Below are 22581 nucleotides of genomic sequence, written 5' to 3'. Positions count from 1 at the left end.
CAGGAGACCAGTTTCCCTATGAAAGATGTTCTTTCATTACAAAGACTATTGTAGCCTAAACATTTTATGATGTATTTTCTTTCCAAGGAACTTTTTTCAATCTCACTGAGCATGCTGAAGTCATTATATGGTTACTAGAGATGCTTTGTCCAGACAGTCTTACTGTAGGTTACAGTTCTGCAGGAGATTAAAAATGATGTATTAGTAGATATCCTTCTAAAAATACTCTTTTAAGTAATATGTATCTTCATCTTCCCAAACCTAGAAGAACATATACAACAGCAAAGGAAATATAGCAAATAATTGAGGGCAAATGATATATAACAATGAGAACTTTTACTGCTGTATTTATTTAAATGAATGGAAATGTCAAAATGTGAAAGCAAAGCACTTTGGTTTATTCACATATTTTACATTCAAAGGACCGGCAGATTTTTAGTTTTTCAGAAAAATAGACTCCTGTTGTGGTTTCAAAAAATTTGACAGAGACATGGAATATACTTAATGAAGCCTGTCACTGCAATGCATACAATGAAAACCTTGTGTATACGGAAAAAAAAAAAGAAAACCAAACAAAATTGACCGTTACTAAAAAAAGAGTTCCTTTTAATATAAATAAAATTCAGCGTGGTGCTTTATTTTAACAGACAACACAGCAGTGGGATTTATTAACAACTACATATTTACAGTGCCTCACTGGTAAAAACATTGGGCTTCGCCTGAGATCCCAGACACTTCCTGAGAAGGCAATGTGGGCAGGAGATTGCTGAGCACTTCACATGAACTGGGTGCTAGGAGGGTGAAATTAAAGCCTGCTTTTAAAATAAATAAGATGCCATAGGTGGAACTGTTGATGCATCATGTTCATGCTCTGATCTGCCAAAGAGCACTTCAAGTGCTCCCTCTGCTTTCAGCAGATCTGTGGATACTCCTAAGGTTGAGTGCAGGATTGTTCCAAACCCAGGAGCCTCAGAGGAAGACAACTGCTTGACTCAAAGGAGCTCTGAGTAGAGAAAGCTGTTGTAACTGCAATTTTACAGGGGCACATTACCTTGAATTTAAATCTGTATTCTTTTGCATGGCTGATTTCTACCACTTTATTTTTAATTTGATCCTACAAAGTCTGGATTTCAAGTATCTCTTTGAAGTGACAAACCTGTGAAAGGATCTTCTTCCCACAGCCTCCAAAATCATAGTGCCAGTTTAGCAGATCTCAGCCTTTTTGGCAATTAAATAAAACAGGAACCAGATCTTTTTCAAAGTATTCACAAAATAATCTTTCACTTATAAAATGGCTGTCCCACCATTCTTGTATCAGATCTGACCTCAGCTCTTTAGATCTAAACAGTTCTTTAGAAGTTATAAAAATAAAGCATTGATTAATATACAAATATATATTTCAGAGTGATAAGAGAATAATATTAAACAAATTCCTTTTTTAATCTACTTTAAATTAAAAGAAATGTTTTCAAAAGTCTAGGCTGAAGCAGATCTTTATCTATTGACTCTTTAATGGAACACATTCCCTGCAGATGGTCACATGCAACTTAATGTAAGAAGCTCATTACTACAAAAGGACAGTGAAACATATTTCCACTAGCAAAGCAATTCCTAAAATCTGCCTTGCCAGTTGGTTTTTGATATTTTGCTTTCAAGAATTGCAGATATTTTTAATATTGTTGAATTGTTGAGCTCCTTTAGAAATTAGCTTCTTTCCCTGGTCTTTATTAATACTTGTTTTGCAATAATCCATTTTTTTTTGTATACTGTTTGTATACAGAATAATATAAATGTTCTGCAGGAATGCACACATATGTACAAAACCAGTCAGTAATTCAGTTAAGAGATATGCCTGCTCACTGGGTCATTTCATGCTTTCACAATACCATATTTTGCCGTAATATCCATAACAACAACATGTGGGTTGCTCCCTTCTTCCACTGAGATGCTTATGGGTGTTTTCCTCCCGTTTATCTCAAGCAGCCGAAGCAGCAAGGAACATTTTTGAACAACCTGTAATACTCTTCCTGAATCTGAAATAAAAATATTGAATTCAAATATGAAATAGGTTTATTGCTAGGTCTAGATGTCTTTAAACTCATTTTGTACTGCTCCTGCCTCCAGATGTTTTAAGGTGGGGCTGGTTTTGACCTTAGGACAGAACAATGAACCCCATCGTCCCGGGGTAAGTGTGGGGACACATTGGAATATCTCATCAGGTTAATGGCACTATAACCAGTTTTACAATTAAAAAACCCCATTTTCCCATGTTTAACACATTAGTTTTAAAGCTGGGAGGAAATATGTGAGCAGGTAAAAACTAGACAGAGGTTCTGTCTCTGCTGGAGACAAAAGCTCAATTTCTGGGCTGGCACCTGACTGTGTAGGTACATGAGACTGCCTGAGTCACTTCCCACAGGGACTGGAACACTCACCTTCCTGGACAGTACACAAAGGAAAATGAAGATGAACATCCCCTGGAATGCATTGAAGATTGTAAAAAGGTAGGCAGTAACCACGGATCCCTGGACCACGTGGAGCACCCCGAAGATCCAGGTGGCCCCGAGGAGGAACAGGAGGGCGAGGGCACCTCGGGCACAGGACCTGGGCAGGAGAGAAACATCGTGAGCAACGGGCAGGGGCAAACCACTTCCCTTCTTCCTCCACTTCGGGTCAGCAATTCGCTGGCAGCTGCAAAGGCCTGAGAAGTGCAAGTGCACGGGCTGCTCTTCAGGGTGTGCTGCAGCACCGTGGCACGGATGGGCTCACGGGATCCCTTCGCAACAGCAAAGGAGTAAAACTGGAGGGCCTTAAAACACTGGCTGCTTTAATCTTCAGATGTGTTCTCTCTGGTGTACTGCAGCACCATATGATTTGATTTAAATCTACTGTTAGTGTAATTCCCCAAGGAAAAACATATGCCTGTTATGAAGCGTTCCCCCCACTTTTCCTCCTCCCCCTTATCTTCCTCAAAAAAATAACCCAGAAAAAATGTACAGTATGCTCTGAGGTCAGTGCATGTGCATGACATCAAAGGATTCCCTGGCTGCCTCTCAGGTTCACTGCAGAGGTGCCAGTTGTAAAACCAGACTTTCTTTCTTTCATTCTTTCTCTTTAAAAAAAAAAAAAAAGAAAAAAATTATTTTTGTTTTTAGAACACAAATACTCTCAAATAGCTCCTGGGTCAGCATATTGATGCTTTAAAATTGTAGGAACTGATTGGCTATGTCTTTTTTTTTTTTGTTCCAAGATGCTGTAGAGCACTGTTCACAGACTTGAGCAAATTACAGCATGTTGTCTTGGAAATGAAGCCACTGATTACTTTCTTATTCATTCTCAGCTCAGTCATTGCAGGACTTCCTTTGAACAGCAGACATTTTTAGCACTGTTCCCCTGAAAATGAATAATTTTCAACTTCATTAGAACCAGGTCACCACACGAAGCTATGAAGGGTGAGGAATAAGAGAAAGTAATCAATCAAACAATTGCTAAATCCTAACTATAAATCTAGTGCAATGCATTGAAACTGCAGGAGTGTTCCTAAGCAACACAAACAGTGAGTTGTTTTCAATGTTCCCTGTAGTACACTTCAGCTTTTCCTCCACAAACGGTTTTCAAGGTCCCTATAAATCAGTTTTAAGGAGAGTGAGTTGATGGAAAAATCATAGCAGCATGCAAAGTAAAATCCTGGAGAGGATCTGCCCCATCCCCCCAACACCACAGGAGCACAGTGTCTCACTGCAGACTTTTCCAAGGAACATGAATGTCTCCAGCCTCTTATCTCTGAATTACTTGTTACTTCCAGGCAAATATTTTGGTCCCATTTCAGGCATAAGTTTTGAGATCTGTTTTGGCTTGTATAGAAGCTATGGAAAGAAAAAAAAAGGACAATTCCTTCTTTAACCTTGCCATCAGCCTTTACCCTCTGGTTGATGTGGGCTGCTGGCATTCCTCATGCACCTCTGACACCCCCCAGTGTTACTGTACAAGGTATAGCTGGATGGGAATCATGATTGCAAAAGGTACTTCCAACTGTATATAAGGGGATAACAGGAAAAAAAAAGATCCTTCTTTTTCTACAAATCTTTCAGGAGATTAAACTGTTATTTTTGAATACTCACTATCACCTCTGCCTGCATTCAAACTTACAGAAGGTAGAATTTGTGTTAAATGGCAAACTTACCTTATATTTTCGTAGCAACTAACTTCTGGCTTTAACATTGCAGTGTGTCGAAACACTTTATAAATAATCACTCCAAAAGCCAACAAATTAACCTGTGGGGAATGAAGAAAGGAACTTTTAGTTCAAACCAGGACGCTTTTGAATGTCAATAACTGTTAAACATTTTAATGAAACAAGTCAGATAAAGTTTCTGTGTCTCTGAAACCTCCAGAATCCAGGGCCAGGAGGGGAAAAAAAGTGTTCTGATCCACTTCCATTAAAAAATATGGGCCCTGCAATAAACATTGATCACGCAGGGATGGAATTCCACCTTATCTCAACTTTATCACTACTAACAGTCTGCAAATGTCCATTGATTTTATTGGTAAATCTCTTTGATTTCCTGCTGAGATTATTTTCCCTAAGCATAGATGTAGGGAAAAGGGAAAGATAGAGAGAAAGGAAGGAAACGGAAGCAAGGTAAAGAAAGGAAAGGAGAGGAAAAGGAAAGAAAAAGGAAAGAAAAAGGGAAGGGAAGGAAAGAAAAAGGAAAGAAAAAGGGAAGGGAAGGTTTAGGAAGGGAAGGTTTGGGAAGGGAAGGTTTGGGAACGTTTGGGAAGGGAAGGGAAAGGGAAAGGGAAAGGGAAGGGAAAGGGAAAGGGAAGGGAAAGGGAAAGGGAAAGGGAAGGAAAGGGAAAGGGAAAGGGAGAAAAATCACCAAACCCTGTCCATCCCATGGGTTTTCTCTATCACGTTGATCTTGACAAATATATGTCTTTTGTTGCTGAATAACATTAATAACATCATACATTCTGGGGTCTTTAGGGTGTGAAAACTTTCAAGTGGCACAAAAAAACTTTGAGGTTTACACAAAGAATTTTTAAAAAACTCTAACTAATTGAGAGGCTTCTTGCTGTGTATTCTCTCTTATTTTTCATGTTTGTTTCATAGATGAATAATTTTGATATTTTTTTTCCCCTGCTGCCTGTATAATGGCATCGCTTTATTTGAGTTTGAAACAGAGAAAAGCAACTAAAAGAAGCAGTTTTGCAAATGATGCTCAATTATAGTTCTGATCCTCTCTTTGCTTGGCTAGGCTTCACTGATCTTTCATTTAAATTTATGCTGCATTCCTTTAAAAATGTGGATGGTTGCTTTCTTGCTTTTTAAAAAAGTATTGTATTTTGCTTTTCAGCATTTAACATCAGAATCTATTTAAAATGTTAGGAAATGAACCAAAACTTCACCGGATGTCATTCAGATAGTATTTGTAAATCCTTGGTTATAATCTCTTGGTTGATTCCTGTGGGCTTCTAGCTGTAGGCTAAATAGAATTAATGCCCTTCCCAACTTGTTTCTCCGGAAAAACTGTATGATTTTTCCCCCTTCTTTTTCTTTAAATAAAAAACAAAACAACAAAACCCCTCACCTCTGAAAAGAAAACAAAAAACTGCTGTATGGACACAGCATCATTGTAAAAGGTATCACTTTCATTTGTTAACACTCGTTAGCTATGTCCTTAGAACATTTTTCTTGTGTCAAGGGGGGAGCATCTGATATTAAAGCAGGCTCTGCTTTAATTAGCTGCATGCTCATACTTTAATACAGCATAATATATTTACAATTTGATAAGACAGGAGATAGAGCTGATTAGCAGTTTAGGGAATTAATCCTTCACTGAATACCTTGTACTAGCGCTGATCATGAGAGCTATTCTGAAGCTCCTTATATTTAAAATTGTAATCTATGATATCTCCTAAACCAGCAATTTTTCAAAGTTAATTATAAGTCAGTCAGCAGTTGTGGGTAATTATATGCAGACTTACTTTTTATCTTATATTTGTTGGTGAATAATATATCAAATAACTCAGTGCACACACTGTAATCTGCATAACCCACCTAATGTACTTATTAAGCTGAAAAAGGTAGCTGGGAATCAAAGTACTACGAGCAAGGAGAACACACACTGCTACTTCTTCAGGAGCTGAGATGGAGCTCACAGCACAAACCAGCGTGGCCCACCTTCCCCTCTGCCAGCCCCTCACCACGACCACTGATGTCAAACTATTGCCAGGAATAGGTTCTGGGAGAAGCTCCTGGGCCAACCCCCCTTATTTTTCAGCCACATGAGCAGCTGCAGAACCAGGCAGGTTTTGCTGAGCAAGGCTGGGGCAGCACTTGGGCTCCATTTCTCTCTGTCCCAGCGGGGCTCCTTTACACAAACACTGTTTGCACTGTCCACTGCACAGGATAATAGGATTTGGCCCTCTGCATTAAAGTAATACCCATTAACCACGATCTTTTCATTCATCAATCCCTTCTAATGGGAATAATCTGTCCATCTCAGGGGAACAGGAGAGGTTAACACGGGCTCCTGGAGCCAGCTGCCAGAGCACAACTGCTGCACCACACGTCTCAGGTAGCCTTGCAGGAGGCAGTGTTACAGGGTAATGAGGGTGAGCTTAACTTCTGAAGCACCAGGTCATTTCCAAGATTTATTAAAGCCTCAAGTCGGTCTTTGCCCCTTTTTGAAGCACTCCATTAATAAAAAAAATACCTATAGCGAAGCGAAAGTGCCTAGACTGCCTTTACGCAATGTTTGGTTTTTTTGGAGTTTTTAGGCAACACAGTATTTTTTCCTCTTTTTCCACTTCCCCCCACCCCTTTTCAACCTTAGCTAGAGGTCTGTGCAACTGCACTTTGTTCTTTGAGGGGGGGACAAAACGTGATGCAAAAAAGTAGTTACAACTGTCCCATCACACAGAGATGCAGCAAAACTTGAGGGAAAACAACAACATGAACTCATGGGTAAATCATCCAGGAGAAAAAAACTAGCTAATGAAAATAATGTGTCAATTTGTTGCCTTTAGAGAAAACTAGTAATCCAAAAGGTACTCTAAACTTAATGTATTCTGCTTCAACCCGATACTCTGCGTGTTCTTTGCCATGAACATACCAGTAGCCTCAACTATTTCTGGGAAATGTAAAGTAAAAAGTTCATATTGTGTGGCTGGGCTGAGTAGGAACACTGAGAAGTTGGACTTGGAAGGACTAAAGGGGAAATATAACTGATATCCCCAAAGAGTCATATGTATTCCAACAAATGTAATGGCAAGTCAAATCACCTAAAATGCCTGGCCAAAGGTACAAGCGCTCGAGACATTTGAATTTGTACTCAAAACTGAGTTTCAAGTGAGCAGAAATTGAAGTAGCAGGCTGTAAAAGTCATCCAAAATACAGAAAAAGACACAAGGAATCCTAGATCCCCAAACCTTCCATCTGGAACAAGCTGAGTGACTTCTGGATGAGAGACACTGAAACATCTAAAAAGGTTTCAGCTGCCACTTGCCGCCAAATATTGTTTTATACTTACTTCGGTTGTAATCGTGTGTTTTCATTTTTATAATTAAAGCACAATCTTCAGATCTCGTTGAATAAACCTTCAATGACATTATAATTAAGGCTGCCTTGAGGTGACAGGCAAGGTGAATGAGAATGAAATGGCAAACATAAGGCGTGCTGTCTCCGGAGAGGGAGCGAGCTGGAGCGGAGCGGGATGTGCAGGGAAGTGTGGAAGGAAGCGAGCTCAGGACAGGCAGGGCCCGGGGCTGGAGAGGGGCCAGCCTGGGGACAGCTGCGGGGACCAGGTAGCTGTGTAATGAGCAGAGTTGCTCTGCAGCTCTGGGCAAACCCCGAGGTGGCCGCAGTTTGATGGAGTGAATAACGATGTTACAGTGCGACGCCGCCAGCCCTCGTGTCTTTGTTTGCGGTGTTATTACACGGCTGAGCAGTCACAGAAACTGCTGCGTGTCCTGAGAGGGCTCCTCGGCAAGCCTAATAGACTAAAGGGGAATTGCATTGATTCCAAGCCCAGAACTGAATTTTTTTTAAATTTTATTTCTTTAATAAACCACTCCAAACTGCTAGTGGGCAATCAGTGCCCTCAGTCCTTACTATTTCACAAAGGAAACCTCTGGCTTTCTCCCTGCCAGCCCAATTCTGTGAAGTGCTGAGCATCCTCAGCTCTACCTCCCTGTAATTCAGTGGGAATCATGTTTCACTCTTCATGCTCAGGTGCACTACAGGACTAATTTTAATAATTAATCTATTCTTTTTTTTTTTTTTTTTTAAGTGGTTAATCAAAGACAAGAGCTGATACAGAAACAGCCTCCACTCACAGCATCTTCAGGGGAATCAAGTCTCCTTAAAGATATTTGTAAAAGTATTTTTAGCTTTCTTAAATTCTAGAAATGTTGTGGTATATTTATGAACAAATGGAAAACTTAAAATGTATTTATGTGAAATAGGCATTGAATAAGGGCAATTATTAGGATCCCATGGAATCAGGATTCTGTAGAATCCTGGGAAACTGCATTTATGTATTGTATAACCCCAGATAGTCTCTAAGGAGACACAAATCTCTATGAACTGGATTTTATTGTACCCCCATGACTGAGTTTAAAGGGAGGACTGCAAGTGTTTGGTACATCTCTCTCAGGGACGTCACCTATGTGAAGGGTCAGAAAGATTTAGGACTTTGGAGTGACTTCTGGCCCCATTAAGCCCATGGTAGAACTCCAGTTAAATAGTAAAACTTCCACTGCCACCAGCATTGTCAAAGCTTTACCAGTACACACCACAGAAAATGACAGTCTCAAGGGATTCACTGTCAACTGGACACTGCTGCAGTTCACTCTGCAGGTTAGCAATGGCATGTGCCATGGGTGCACACTGGGGCACAGAACAGGACAGGGAAATTTTCCCACAGCTGTTTTGGGGACCCCCATGGCACAGTTCCCATGTTCAGAACTGTGACGTTGCTGAGGAAGATCCAGCAGGCACAGAAGGAAGAGCTCAGAGCTACCTGGAGTGGTACAAGCCCCAGGGTCAGATCTGACCCACAGCATCGCTCTGCATAATTTCCTCTTGTAGGAGAGAAAAAGCAACTGAAAATTCAAAGAGATTTCCTAATCACCTTGTCAATAACAAGGAGGCGTTGCCAAAAGAATTAGCTCTGTTCAGTCAATCATACGTATTTTAGGATAGGATGGGAAAAGCTCTGTGTGGAGTTAACCTGCCTCCACCTACAGCTAGGATGGCTCTGGGAATCTGTTTGCAGGTTTGCATCCCTCCCTCTGATCTCCTACTGCCACGGCTACCTGAACAGAGTGATCCTGCACAGGCTCCTGCAGGGAAGGAGAACTGTTGTGGTATATTTATGAACAAATGGAAAACTTAGAATATATTTATGTGAAATAGGCATTGAATAAAGGCAAGTATTAGGATCCCATGGAATCAGGATTCTGTAGAATCCTGCATTTATGTATTGTATAACCCCAGATAGTCTCTAAGGAGACACAAATCTCTATGAGCTGGATTTTATTGTACCCCAACAGTGGGCATGGGTGGACCAGGATGCTGCTGCTCTGGCTTCTGCTCCTGGCAGGCTTGGGGCTGCCACAGCAGAGAGCACTGAGGAACAATCTCATCTGTCATCTAAGAGAATTACAAACTTCTCTGTTGATTGCTAACTGTGTTCTGGAAACCAAGTAATAATATAAAAACGAGCATGTAGCTCCTAAATGTTCCAAGCCGCTGGAGTTCTGCTAATAGCCCATTGCTTAGCAACTGCTATATTTAAAATAGGTCCTTAATTCCAGTGTTAAATGTACGTATTTTACATACTGGAAGGGTAACATAATGTTCTGTCCTCAAGTAAATATGATGTTAGTGCTTCACACTGCATGAAGCTCTCTCTGTGTAGGTACAAAATGATAGTTATTTTTAGTTGAGCACTGAATAGTATGAACTACACAAGATTTAATAAAACATGCAAAACATCTGCCTGCAAATAAAAATATTTGCACTCATGTTGAAGAGCTGTAGTTTCTTTCATAATTAATTACAATTAAATTGTAAGCTACTGAGTGAAGTGATATATCATCATTTTGCCCCTTCAAGATAGCTGACAGCTGTCAAATTTGACAACAAGACATCTTTTTTCCTTCTTTTCCCCTTTCCTATTTCCAAGCAAGACAAAAGAGCACTTGAAAGCTCAGAGGGGAATGGTCCATCTTTCATGGTGGTAGCTCAGTTAGCACCTGGGCACCTGGTGAAAGGAAAGGGATCAGGATGGGGCATTCAAAAAAGATTTGTCCAACACTTTTTTTTTTTTTTTGTTGAAAAATGTCAGTTCATTAGCACTGAAAGACATTTACTGTTTTAGACTGTGCTTTCACCAAGAAAGGCTCCCCGACTAGGACAGCTTTTCTGAATAAAACCAGAAAGGACTCTCCTGAACAATGAAAATCCCTGTGGACAGGGCATTTATAAGGGATGTTGGAGACATGGGCACAATTTTCTGTTCTACTTAATATTCAGACTGGGCTATGACCCTTGGTTTCTCCAGGCTCTCTACAGGTTATTCACTGCTACTGCTGGATCTATTCCATGCCATATAAATAATTAAATATTCACTGGAGCAGGGAGACCTGGATTTCCCTCATCCCCCAGTTTCTCATCCAGGATTATCTAAAGACAGGTTTGTTTTTTTCACACCGGTGTAATTGTTTAATATGAGACTGAGTTTTTTGAGGGTACTTCCAAGACACATTATTTATAGAATGAAAAAGGAATAGGTAATTTCATATATGGTATCCCTGTGTAAAAGATACACCCCAGCCTTTCAAAAGTTATTAAAACATTTCAAATACCAGCCTTTAAAGGCTCTCTAGTGTTACAAAGAAGAGAAGGTATAAGAAAAAGGCAGCTAATTCTAAAGACTCAGACATACTAGTTCTGATTCAGTCTGAGCACTTTACATTCAAACTTCAAAAACGAAACCCCCAAATCATTCCCTTTCCCTTTCTTGGTCTCCATCTCAATAATTGATGAAACCATCTATATGCTGATGTCAGATCTCACAAAAAAGAATGAGAAAATTTCCCCTGCTGCTCTCTTAGGCATATACTTGAATTTTTTACATATATCATATTGAATTTGGCTCTTTCAAAAAATGTCTGAAGTTCAGAGCAGCTGTATCTGTATCAGTCTGTACAATGACCCTCATTATGAGTGTTTGAATTAATGAGCTTGTGATGGTCTGAGTTCTGCCACGGAGAGCAATACATTTCTGTCTTCCTGGCTCTGTGGCTAATGGCTGGGTAAAATGACAACATCCAGTGGGTCATCGTTATTTCAGTCAGGGGAGGATGGAATTAAGCTATTTAACAATACAACAGTTTAAGCTTCAAAATGGAAATGTATGCTATATTAATTGCATAAAATTGGACACAAGCTGGCAGTCAAACAGTCTGGGTTTGTCTCCTGACTGATTTATCTCATTACCATGTCCCCAGTGAATATATCTCCTCAAATGCTTTAAGTATACAACAGCAGTCTTCTCTGGGAGTAGAAAATGTAACAAAAACATTGATGAACCCCCTTTAGGCTATATTATGGGGAAATAGTTTCAATTATGCAGGGTTAGAATGTTATGGTTCTAAGATTTTAATGATTTTGCTTGTTTTAAAAGTTAAAATATAACTAAACGAGTTTATTTCAAACCCTGCCAGGAAATATAAGATTTTCACATAGGATTGCATATGAATACTTCAAAGTTTTCTTTTACATACCTCGAGCTATAGATTTAGACCCAATTAAGTAGTTCCTTTATATTTTTAGAACACTTATAACAAGCTGTAAATAAATAAATAAATAAAAAACTTCCTATGCTTTTCATCAGTGTAAACAGCTTCTCAGACTCATAGATTCCATGTTGTTTCTTATTGGATTGCAAAGCTAAACACGTACTGACCTAAATATTTTTATTTACCCTCAGTTCTGCAGCCAAGGGAAGAAGGGATGAACGAACAGAGTTGTAGCTGAGCTTAGCTATAAACATCAGCCCAGTTAGATCTGGTGGTAGGACTGGGGTCTATCTTGCTCACAGTGTAATTAATTACTAGATTTACTCTTTTCCTTTTCCAAGAAACTTTTGAGAAGGTGCATTTTCTTGTGAGTTGGTAGTGACATAAATCAGGCTGTTTAATGAACTGATTCAAGGTGCATCAAAGACCTCAGACTACACATTCCTCCCTCCTATGGTTTCTTTGCATACACAGAAACCTTTGTTATGCTGCATTTGGAGCCTTATGCAGGATTTTTACCTGGCAAAGAGGAGTGAAATAGTTGTATATTATATTTTAGCACAACTTTCTTCAGTGAATGGAGGAGCTACTGGGAGGGAGGCAGCATCAGGAGCATGACTGAGATGTCAGGTCTGAAAACAAGCTATATTTGCCATTTTGGAGGTGTCAGTAGTTGGCAGAAAGCTGTCCATGCCTTCCACAGTTTGCCAAATCCTCCAGAGGATTTGGCCTTTTGCTTTTTCAGAAATATCCATGATTCTGCTGTGAATGTGGTCCCAAAATCCCATGCTGTGCCTTATTCAAAGACACAAAAACTTCTTTCAGTGACCAAGTGAGATTTCCAAGCAGAGTATTCACGTGCAATTCCTACTGTGAATTTAAATTCACTTCTCTAAGTACCTGTCAGTGATAAATCAAAGGGGCAGTAGAATAGTGGAAGAAAATCTGATTTGAGTGAGAAAATGTCATGTGGATGCAGTCATTACTTAATTACTAAGAAAGTCCTAAAGACATCATCAGTCTATACTAACTATCTAAAGCAAACCTACAGTGTCCTTTCAATGAACAATTTGGGGTAAGCTTATATGTTTATAGCAATTGTGCTTACAGCAAGGCAATGTAAAGAATCACCCAAGAGGATATTAAGCAATAAAAAAAAAACCCCAAGAAACAAAACCCAAAAAAGCCAACCTATTTCAGACTCTTGACGTGGCTTTCCTGAAACAAAAATTCACTGTGGCTCACTATACATGGATCCATTAAAAGTGTGGGCACTGTTTATCTTCCTGGAATTGAAGGGAAGAGAGACATTACCCTGCACTGAGCTGGGGAATGTCTCAGGAAATCTGCACAGCCAGCTGGCATCTGCAGGTGCTCTTCCCTTTCCCCTTGGCATCCACCTGTATTCCCTCACCTGCTGGGTCTGGTTGCTTCACTCCTGGTGACAGAGGACATGCTCGAGGCTCAAGTCTGATGTCCTTTCAATCGACATGAGGGACAACTTAATGTAATTTTCCTTACAACATTACTAAGCTGATTTTTAAAAAAAACACTTTTATTTGGAACACCTAATGTACTTTTCCTTATAACACTACTAAGCTGATTTTTTAAAAAAACACTTTTACTTTGAACACCCTCCGAGGATCTTTCACCCTCATGTGATAAATTTGTTCCTATGTAATGGCACAGGATCAAGTAATTTTTGTGTTATAAACTAATGGCCACAGCCTCTTTTTTCCAAGTATTTCCAGGAACCTTAGAACGGGGGCTTTAGTGGCAGAGGGAAGGAAATAAAAAACCTTAATTCAGGCTCTGGTCTTGGTGATAAACTGCATCCACTGGGTGTGGAAATATGGAAGCTGTGGCTTGGAGATTTTAGCTGATCCTGTCCACTGAGCAGGACAAGCATTTTCTGACTCAGTTATTATTTAGCACAGCAGGTATTGTTGTTGCTGAACAGCACTGTGGTTTGAACTAATCTGTTTCTAACAAAGTTGCAGACTCAGTCTTTAATGCCACTATATAATTCATTATCTCCACTTTATCCACAATGGCATGGGAAATGCAATGGAGACACCTTTAACTGAAGCCACAGAGGGGCTAATGAAAAGGGGGCTATTACTCTTTAATAAAGAAGAATAAAGCCATTGCTAGTCCCTGTAGGAAATTTATTTCCACTAAAAAGGCAGACTGAGGAACAGCAGTGGATATAAAAAAATGTTTAAAACAGCTATTTTCCGAAAAACCTACGGTAAATGGTAGAGTATATTTTTCTCATCTATCTAAGAAATATAACTAGGCATTTATCACAAACAACCCTTTGGAAAAAAACCCCACAGAATTTTCAAAGCATAAATATTCACTAAAAAAATGTGAGATGGTGTTATATTTTGTTGTGATGGCAGTCAGAGGTCAAGCAAATTTTTGTTAGTAATTCTTAGCATATCCAGAAATAGCAAGAGTAACAAATACAAGATGCTTCACTGAAGGATGGGGATGATAAAGTGAGGAAGCCCAAAGACACAGTGGATTTGATTGCACCAGTGTGATGTGACTGACCTCAGACAGGCTGCTTTTTTCAAAATTATATTTTTTATTTTAATTTGGTTTTTTTTTAAGTGGTAACAGTGGTCTGTCAGACCACGTTCAATATTGAAGCTTGGGAAAATGTAAAATCTTAAATTTTCTGAATATTTATTTCTCAATAAGAGAGATGTTCAGTTTGAATAGCCTATATTAAGTCCATGAAATCTATGAGTATATGAGAAAACAGCAGAGTAATGGATTTGCCAGGAAATTTTTCTGCATTCATTGCAGCAGTATTACTAATCCTGAATCAACCTAAATGTACCGAACTGAATAAGTATTAGAGCTGTCCAATAAGATTTGATAAATGCACGATTCCATTAATTTTACCTTTTTTTGTTGAATAAATTATTTGACAAATAATGGTAAAATTCATCAAATAAATTATCTGATGAATGTATTTTTTAAGTAATCGACTGGCTCTAATGAATATGCAGGCAGTTCCTTAATGAAAAGCATTACTCTACTGTTAGCCTGCTTTCATCACTCATATGTCACTTTTTTTTGTATTTTGCAACTGCAATCTGTATATTTTATTCATTTACCCATTCATTTATACAAGAAAGGTTCAAAACAGTATGGTTAATCAATCATTGCAGTTTTTAGAATATTTTTGCTTTACAGTTGATTATTCATTACATTTATTAAAAAGGGCCTGGATTTTCTGAGGACAGCACTCCCAAGAATTATTCTTGGCTTGTATGTTCCGAGTCAAGTGCACAAGAATGCTCTGAAAATTGCAGGGTTCATTTGTAAGCCATTTTTATAGTTGCAAACACTACAATTACCAATTGTTTCAAGAAAACTGGGACTTGAAGCCAAGCCAGACACCTTCAAAGTCTCTGAAAACACTCATTAGGGGAGTAAAACAAGGAACAGGGTAAAGGAGCTCTCTTCTCACTGCACAGCACTGGGATGTTTGGATAAAAGCCATCCAGAGGATTATTTGGATGATGTTCAATTTTGGAAACGCTCCAACCTCAAAGAGCGAGTCGGTATTTTGTCATTACAGAGGTGATCCCAGCAAATGATACTGATGGATTTACACTGTCAAATGGCAAATTGCACCTATTAATGTTACAACATGTCACACCTCTGAGGGCTGGCTCCTCACAGGGATATGCCAATTTATTGTGACAGTGGCAGTGGGTGCAGCAGCAGAGCCTGCACGACTGCAAAGGTGCAAATCGTGTTTTCATGGGTGAGCTGGAACTTGCTGCACCAGTCTCAGCTGAACAGATTTGGTGGGAGAAAGTTGTAGGAGACAGGTATGTTAGAAGGGTTGGCCATGACTGCACTTGGAGTTGCAGTGGTTCTCTTCCAAATTTTCATAACTGCACTGTTAAGAGTCTTTCGCCAACCCTTCCAAACACCATCATTTCTACTGCCAGTGGGATAACTAATATATAACTGTCCCTCAAATAGGTACATAGGTACAAATTGGCCAACAGGGCCAGGGAAGTGATTCTTCCCCTGGACTCAGCACTGGTGAGGCCACCCCTGGAGTGCTGTGTCCAGCTCTGGGCCCTCAGCTCAGGAAGGACATGGAGGGGCTGGAGCAGGTCCAGAGGAGAGCAACAAGGCTGGGGAAGGGACTGGAGCACAAGTGCTGTGAGGAGAGGCTGAGGGAGCTGGGGGGGCTCAGCCTGGAGAAGAGGAGGCTCAGGGGAGACCTCCTCACTCTCTGCAACTCCCTGACAGGAGGGGGGAGCCAGGGGGGGTTGGTCTCTTTTCCCAGGCAACCATCAGCAAGACAAGAGGGCTGGGTCTTCAGCTGTGCCAGGGGAGGTTTAGGTTGGAGATTAGAAAGAATTTCTTTCCAGAGAGGGTGCTCAGCCATTGGAATGGGCTGCCCAGGGAAGTGGGGGATTCTCCATCCCTGGAGGTGTTTAAGGACAGACTGGATGTGGCATCAGTGCCATGGGCTGGGAACCACAGCGGGGTTGGATCAAGGGTTGGACTGGATGATCTCGGAGGTCCCTTCCAACCCAGCTGATTCTGTGATTCTAAGTGGAAGGACTTATGCTGTGTCCACAGAGTTTAAAAGATGAAGTTTCCAAAACACCAGTGGTGCAGAATAAAGCCCTTACATAGGTCTGCTTCCACTCAACAAGCTCTGATACCAGAGGTGGGGACAGCCACATTGAAGTCCTCCACAAGGGGAAGGGGTTTATTATTGACTCACATTACATGCTCATCGAAACTGAAGCCACGTTACCCTGGCAGCAAATAGTTATTTCCATTCTACACATTTCTTATTACAGGGAGATTATTATTGTAACAGTGCATTACAATAGAAAAGAAAGTGTTCTATGGCTTCTTTTTATTCTCCTTTTTTTTTTTCTTTTTTTCTGTACCTTTTATCTCTGAAGTTTATATTTGTCTTTGCCTGAATCAGACATGGGTTGTGCTATGTGTGAATGTTTGTCCCTTAAAGCTTGAGATAAACTCACTTTTCTATTAAAAAGTTTAAATACTTGTTATAAATAATTTCTCCATACTTGTATGCTTTGATCTAATCTACTGCATAGTTTTAAGTAAAATGGTTGTGGTTCTAAAGATTACAAATATTAGGAGGAAGAAATAAGTTGTAGAAATTATCTTCAGCTTGCAGCTTGCTTTATAAAGGTTTAAAATGCCCTTTCTTTGCTAACTCCATCTAAAGAGCTTTTGACCCACTCCTTTTCATGTACAGTCACCAATCTTATAACAATAATAATAATTTTTAGATGGGATCAATAAGGCCGTTGCTTTGCACTTAAGACTTCTAATAGAACCTTAATATTAATAAGCAAACACCTTCAGAAGTAGTGTTTCTGCTTAGGCAATCAGAGGAGAACTTAATTTGTACTCCTGATAAACACTTAAGCTCCCTGTGCTTCATTATTGCTGCAGATTTACAGTGCAAGAGCGTGTTTGAAGCAATGTGCCCTGAGACAGATAACCCATTGGTACAGGACTGGTTCTGTTCTTCATCATTTACATGCTGTCTCAAAGGCATATTACAGTATAATCCAAACCACAAATCTCCTGGGCCCCTACTCACAGAAATGGAGAATACCATTTGGGTACAAGGGCATCTGTCCTGACAATGAGTTTAATATTTTTGTGCAAGAATCAGATTTGTGGTGAGGAGCTCTCCAGAGATTTGGTATCCACACTCTCCAGGCTGTCTTGGAAAACCTGCAAATTCAATGCTATTGGTAAATGAAGCTCAGGATTAAAGGTAAGCTTGAAGCTGCCAGATTTTTCAGCTTTCAATCTGAGGGTTGCAGTGTCCTATCTGGTTATCCCAGAACAAAAATGACATTTTCATTTCAGAGTCCTTAATTAGTATTCGTTTTTCTTCTTTTTCTTTAATTAGCTGTGGGCAGAATGAAAATATAGGAAAAAAGATCAGCTCCTGGAATTAAAAGGACTTCCTGAGTGGCACTACTTTGGAAGGAGTTTAATCTTTGTCATGGTGGTGCCTGTGCAGTCTGCTCAGCAGGACTGGACAATGGAAACAGAATCACCACAGCAATGTGCCATCCACAGAGAAGAGATCTCACACCAACTTCATCTTCCAGCATCAGTGCCTATTTTCATAGGGTTTTCCATATTTTACCTAGACGATTACTTGGATGGAGCGTGGGCAAATTACCCAGCTCCCTGCAGTCTTTGAAAACATTCCTCTTGCATTTCAGGCTTCAGTTTGCTATCACTCCATCAAAACAAGCTGTCTAAACCCCCACCCCCCCCCCCCCAGAGCAGCTGAAGCAGCTTGCCGAAAGCAGGTTGCCTTTCCCCCCGGGTCTAGTGGTGCGTGATTACGAAGAGACAATAATAAAGGTATGCGAATACTGGGAAAACAAGTTTGCACAAAATATTTCTATAACATGCAAAAAGTAGCTGAACAACCACAGGATTCTTTGCTGTCCAGCTACAGCTCTTCTGTGTGGCTTTACTCAGGCAAAGGAGTGAGGGAAAAAGAAGAAACTGCCTGGCTGTTCTCCTCATCCATAGGATGCACTGGCACACAGGCCTGTATCAGCTTCTATCACCTCCCCTTTTCCTTTAATTTTCAGGGATTGCTGGAAGATCTGGAGTGCTCAAAGAACAGCTACAGGCCTCAGATCCCAGCTTGCAGGATTTGCTTCTGCAGCCAGCCAGACTTAGAGCAAAGCCACTGCAGAGCTGCTCTGCCTCTGCGCCGTGTCCCTGAGATCCCCACCGGGCACAGCTCGGCTGGAGCTGTAAACAGGGATACAGATGCACACACTTGGGGCATTTTATGTGCTCTGATAATGCAGTTTTCTTGTGTTAACTGTGCAGGGATACATCACAGTACATAAATCTTCACTTGAAGGTAAATGAGGAACAGGAATGAGAGAAACAACAGAAAAATCCTTGCCCCGCTGCCTCCGTGGAATGAAGAGATAAGGTCCAGGGAGGAAATAGGAAGCTGTAAACTTAAACCTAAGAATCCTAAGAACTTCCTAATAAAGGATGATGCCTCCCCATGATTTTGTTTCACTGTGGTAACCTGCTGGCCATCAGGGCCATCTGAACGCAGAAGCACTGAGCCAAGGGAGGTCACAGTGCTTCACTCCTCTCTAAATTTGTGTGCTCACCAGGAGGGTGAGATGGGGAGGCATCACCTTGCACTTGCACCTGGTAGGCTGTTCCCAGCTGTCCCCAGTCTGCAGTAGGAATCTGGGGGGGGGATTCGACCAGAATTATACCTGATACTTTATCAAGCTTTGAAATGTCTAATGCCTTGAAAGAAAACTGTTTTACTACAAAGCTGTACGTGTTAGGCATTGCCACTTCTTTTTTTTACAAATCCTCACATTCTCACCAAATAGCTTAAAAAGCAACAAAGGGTTATAACTGACTTGACCACAGATGTCACGAAGCCTCACCATTGTACCTTCTCCTTCTGTTATCTCCAGCTATTGCCAGATCACTGTCAACAAAGTCATACACAATAATGCCCCATCACAGCTGGAATGGTTCCTTAAACTTTACAGCACTTAAAAATGCTCCCAAGGCCCCAAAAATGTCTCGATTCAGAATTGAACATATAATACCTGCCAAATTCGCAGGTTTGAAACCACTTCCAATAAGAATTAAAAAGGCCCTCTTCACAGTTGAAATAGGGCTATCAATACTTGACTTGTCTGCCCGTGTGAAATAGTGGGTTCTTTTCTCTGACGTCGCAATTTAGTTCAAAATGGCTTTGATGATGACAGGGTACATGCCAATGATAAAACCACAGAGATGACAGTCTAATCTTACAAAGATGACCGATCACTGATAAGAGATTAAGTCACACAACGTTTGAAAAACCAGATTATCTGTCTGCTAGGATAGTGCCTGTGCAGACCTCCTGCTGAGCCATGCTGAGATGGCAGCAACATACAAAGATGCTTCTCCGTAAAAACCAGAAATGCTTCAGAGAATTTCTCAAGCCATTGGGATAAAAGAAAGAAAGTGAGCAAGAAGAAAACCCCTCTGATATTACACTGAGCTTTTTTTGTCAAACATTCATTTTTCAGACTAGTAAAGTATTTAGATGTACAGCATATAAATAATTTAGAGGCACTATAAAAGGGACTAAATTAGTCAATTCTGCCCTATAATTAGCACTCACAGCTATGCTGGCAATGGGTGGGTGATTATTAAACACCTTTTATTATCGGTTTTATGTACTACAATAAAAAAATTAAAATTATACTTACAAGAATTATTAGACATGCCGGTCCTATAAAACTCCATATAAAGTTATTCTTAGTGCTGAGCCAACATCTGAAAAATTAAACAGCAGAAAATGCCTTGAAACGTGCTATTTTGGTTATCTGGGGCCAAGTAGGATGACTTGGACACAGAAACAGCGACTTACACTTCCGTGGTGCCGTAGTACTTGTATCCCAGTGCAGCTGAAATTCCAACCACCACGGCTGGGCTGACGTAGCCAAAGACATAGAAATTCTTGTGCAGGAAGCCCTTGTTGTAGATGACTCCCACAACTATAAGGTAGAGGTGAATGCCTTCAATGCACATCCATGCAAAAGCAGCTAGAAGGAAATAATGGAGCAATCCAGCAGTAATTGAACAGAAGAGCTGGAAATTCAACCAGAGAAAAGAGAGTCATAATTCTATTAATATGCCTTTGTCAAGATATTATAATAGTACACACACAGCAACTGAGTGACTCTGAAGTGGTGACTTAGCAGCCCATTTGTAATGGTTGACAAGATCTGGGCCTACACCCATGAGCACACTTGGTCATTAGTTTTGTCTGTAGCAACGTGGAAAATAAAGAGACTACATTCAACTTCTAAAACTGGTATATGTCTCCCCAGAAAAACTGTATAAGTGATTTGACAAGGTTTATCCTATAGTTATAGCTGAGTAGTCTACATGCTGATCTATGCAAAGCCCATTTTTAAGATTTTGATAACAGTTACATTGTTATCACCTTGTAATTGCATCGCAAGGAATTATTTCTGAAATAACTTTTGTTATAAAGAGCATTTGTAAAATGATATTTTTCGATCAATCAGTACTGGAATGCTACCTCAGGGATAGCAGCTCATATTTTTTTCAAGTACTTTTAAATCCTATTCAGCCACTTATAGTAGGGGTATTTTGATAATTTATGCATAAGTTTATTTCCTAAAACCAATCTGCGATGCAAAAATCAACAGCTCGGCTTTCTGAAAAGCTCAGACGAAGGCCCTGCTGCTCTAAAAGACCATTTTTTATTTCCTGTTACTGTGCTGGGAAGTTGGGGTCACTGCTGTAGGTAGGAAATATAGGGAGTAGACAGAAGATCACATCTTATACTGTATATTTCCTGTGCAATGCAAAATCAAGACACGAGTGAAAGCTACCCACCTTATTATTGTTCATATTAATTCCAATCAGAAAAATAAGTTCCGCCAGGAAAAGGCTGCAGCAGAGGTTTTTGTGGATTGTCGTTCTAGTGCTTTGAATTTCACTGAAGAACCAGAATGTAAAAATGCACATGGAGAGGCAAATCAACGAAATAATTATTCCTAGCTGAGTGATTCTTGTAAGAATGTTATAATTTGTAACACCCTGGGGGAAAATTATAATATAGTATTTAAAAGAACAGCTTTATACCTTCTCAAGAAAAGACCTCATTCTATAATACAGCTCTTTTATTCTTTTCTACAAAATATTAATCAAAATTGTTTGTAGAGTTTCACTGGAAATGAACACTTTGGATAATCCAAAAAGTACTGGGGTTTGGTGAGACAGATATAATTCTAGGGGAAATTAGTAATAAACTGTATATATTCTGCTCTTGCATTTTCTGATATTTCTTAACAAAACTTTTTATTAACATCAGTATCTCCTAATAAGATTTTCAAAATCAGATCATTTTAGTGAATGACAAATACACTGGCAGTGGGACATATATTAATATGACATGAACATTTTCTAATATAAAAGGACTTATCACAGCAGTGACTTAGATAAGCAAAACTGAATAACTGTCTTACTGAATTTGCAACATGATCAAAACAAGACTCTGAAATAACAATCACTTCAAGCAAATGCTATTCCAGATACACAACGTGAACATTCTCCAAAGAAACACAGGGTATTTTAATAGGGGATGTGAGTATTTTCTGTGTAAGAATACAGTTTCTTTTGCCTCTTGCTATTGTCACAAAGAACATCTGAAATACGTGACTGTACATCAGCAAAAGGAGAGCATTCAGCTGGCCATAAAATGTCTCTAAGTATTTTTTTCTTAAATAAAAGATCAGAGATTATTCACCTCCCAGCCTTTCTTTTCAAAATAACTATATAAGTACCTGCAAAGGTTTTAAATTTGAACTGGAGACTTAGGATGCTATTTAGCAAGCAGGAAACAGCCTCTATCAGCATGAGATTCACAGTGTGAGAGAACTGCCTCAATAGAGTATATTCATGCTAATATTCTGCTTGCTGTCAGTTCTGTTAAAAAGTTGCCTCCTGAGGCAGGACCTAAGCTCCTGCAGATCCCCACTGAGATCCTGGAAATCTGTGGGGCTTCTTAATATAAGAAGGACATAAATTGAGTGGTCATTCTCCCAATTTTGTGCTGGTTGTGAGTTTCACATTTAATAGTCATAAACTTCAAATTGATTATGCTGCTGCAAACTCTCAGGAGAGACTTTAAAGCAG

The 22581-nt window shown here is 39.8% G+C and overlaps 1 protein-coding gene across 1 annotated transcript in view; it reads right to left on the bottom strand.

Annotated features, from left to right (window-relative positions):
* Positions 1–375: 375 nt before the first annotated feature.
* The window catches only part of ADGRL4 (adhesion G protein-coupled receptor L4), a 76739-nt gene continuing 54533 nt past the window's right edge, over positions 376–22581 (bottom strand). The window contains exons 11-16 of the mRNA XM_008925958.4: positions 21280–21483; positions 20282–20502; positions 20121–20187; positions 4184–4275; positions 2436–2604; positions 376–2033 (exon numbers count right to left, since the gene is read on the bottom strand). Of these exons, the coding sequence (XP_008924206.4) occupies positions 1971–2033; positions 2436–2604; positions 4184–4275; positions 20121–20187; positions 20282–20502; positions 21280–21483 (816 nt within the window). The 3' untranslated portion in view covers positions 376–1970. The remainder of the gene's footprint in view (positions 2034–2435; positions 2605–4183; positions 4276–20120; positions 20188–20281; positions 20503–21279; positions 21484–22581) is intronic.

The sequence above is a fragment of the Manacus vitellinus genome, unplaced genomic scaffold, assembly GCF_001715985.3.
Source record: "Manacus vitellinus isolate BGI_N305 unplaced genomic scaffold, ASM171598v3 scaffold_67_pilon, whole genome shotgun sequence".
NCBI lineage: Eukaryota > Metazoa > Chordata > Aves > Passeriformes > Pipridae > Manacus > Manacus vitellinus.
The sequence above is the reverse complement of the archived record's forward strand: the minus strand, read 5'-3'. Positions and strand labels throughout refer to the sequence as shown.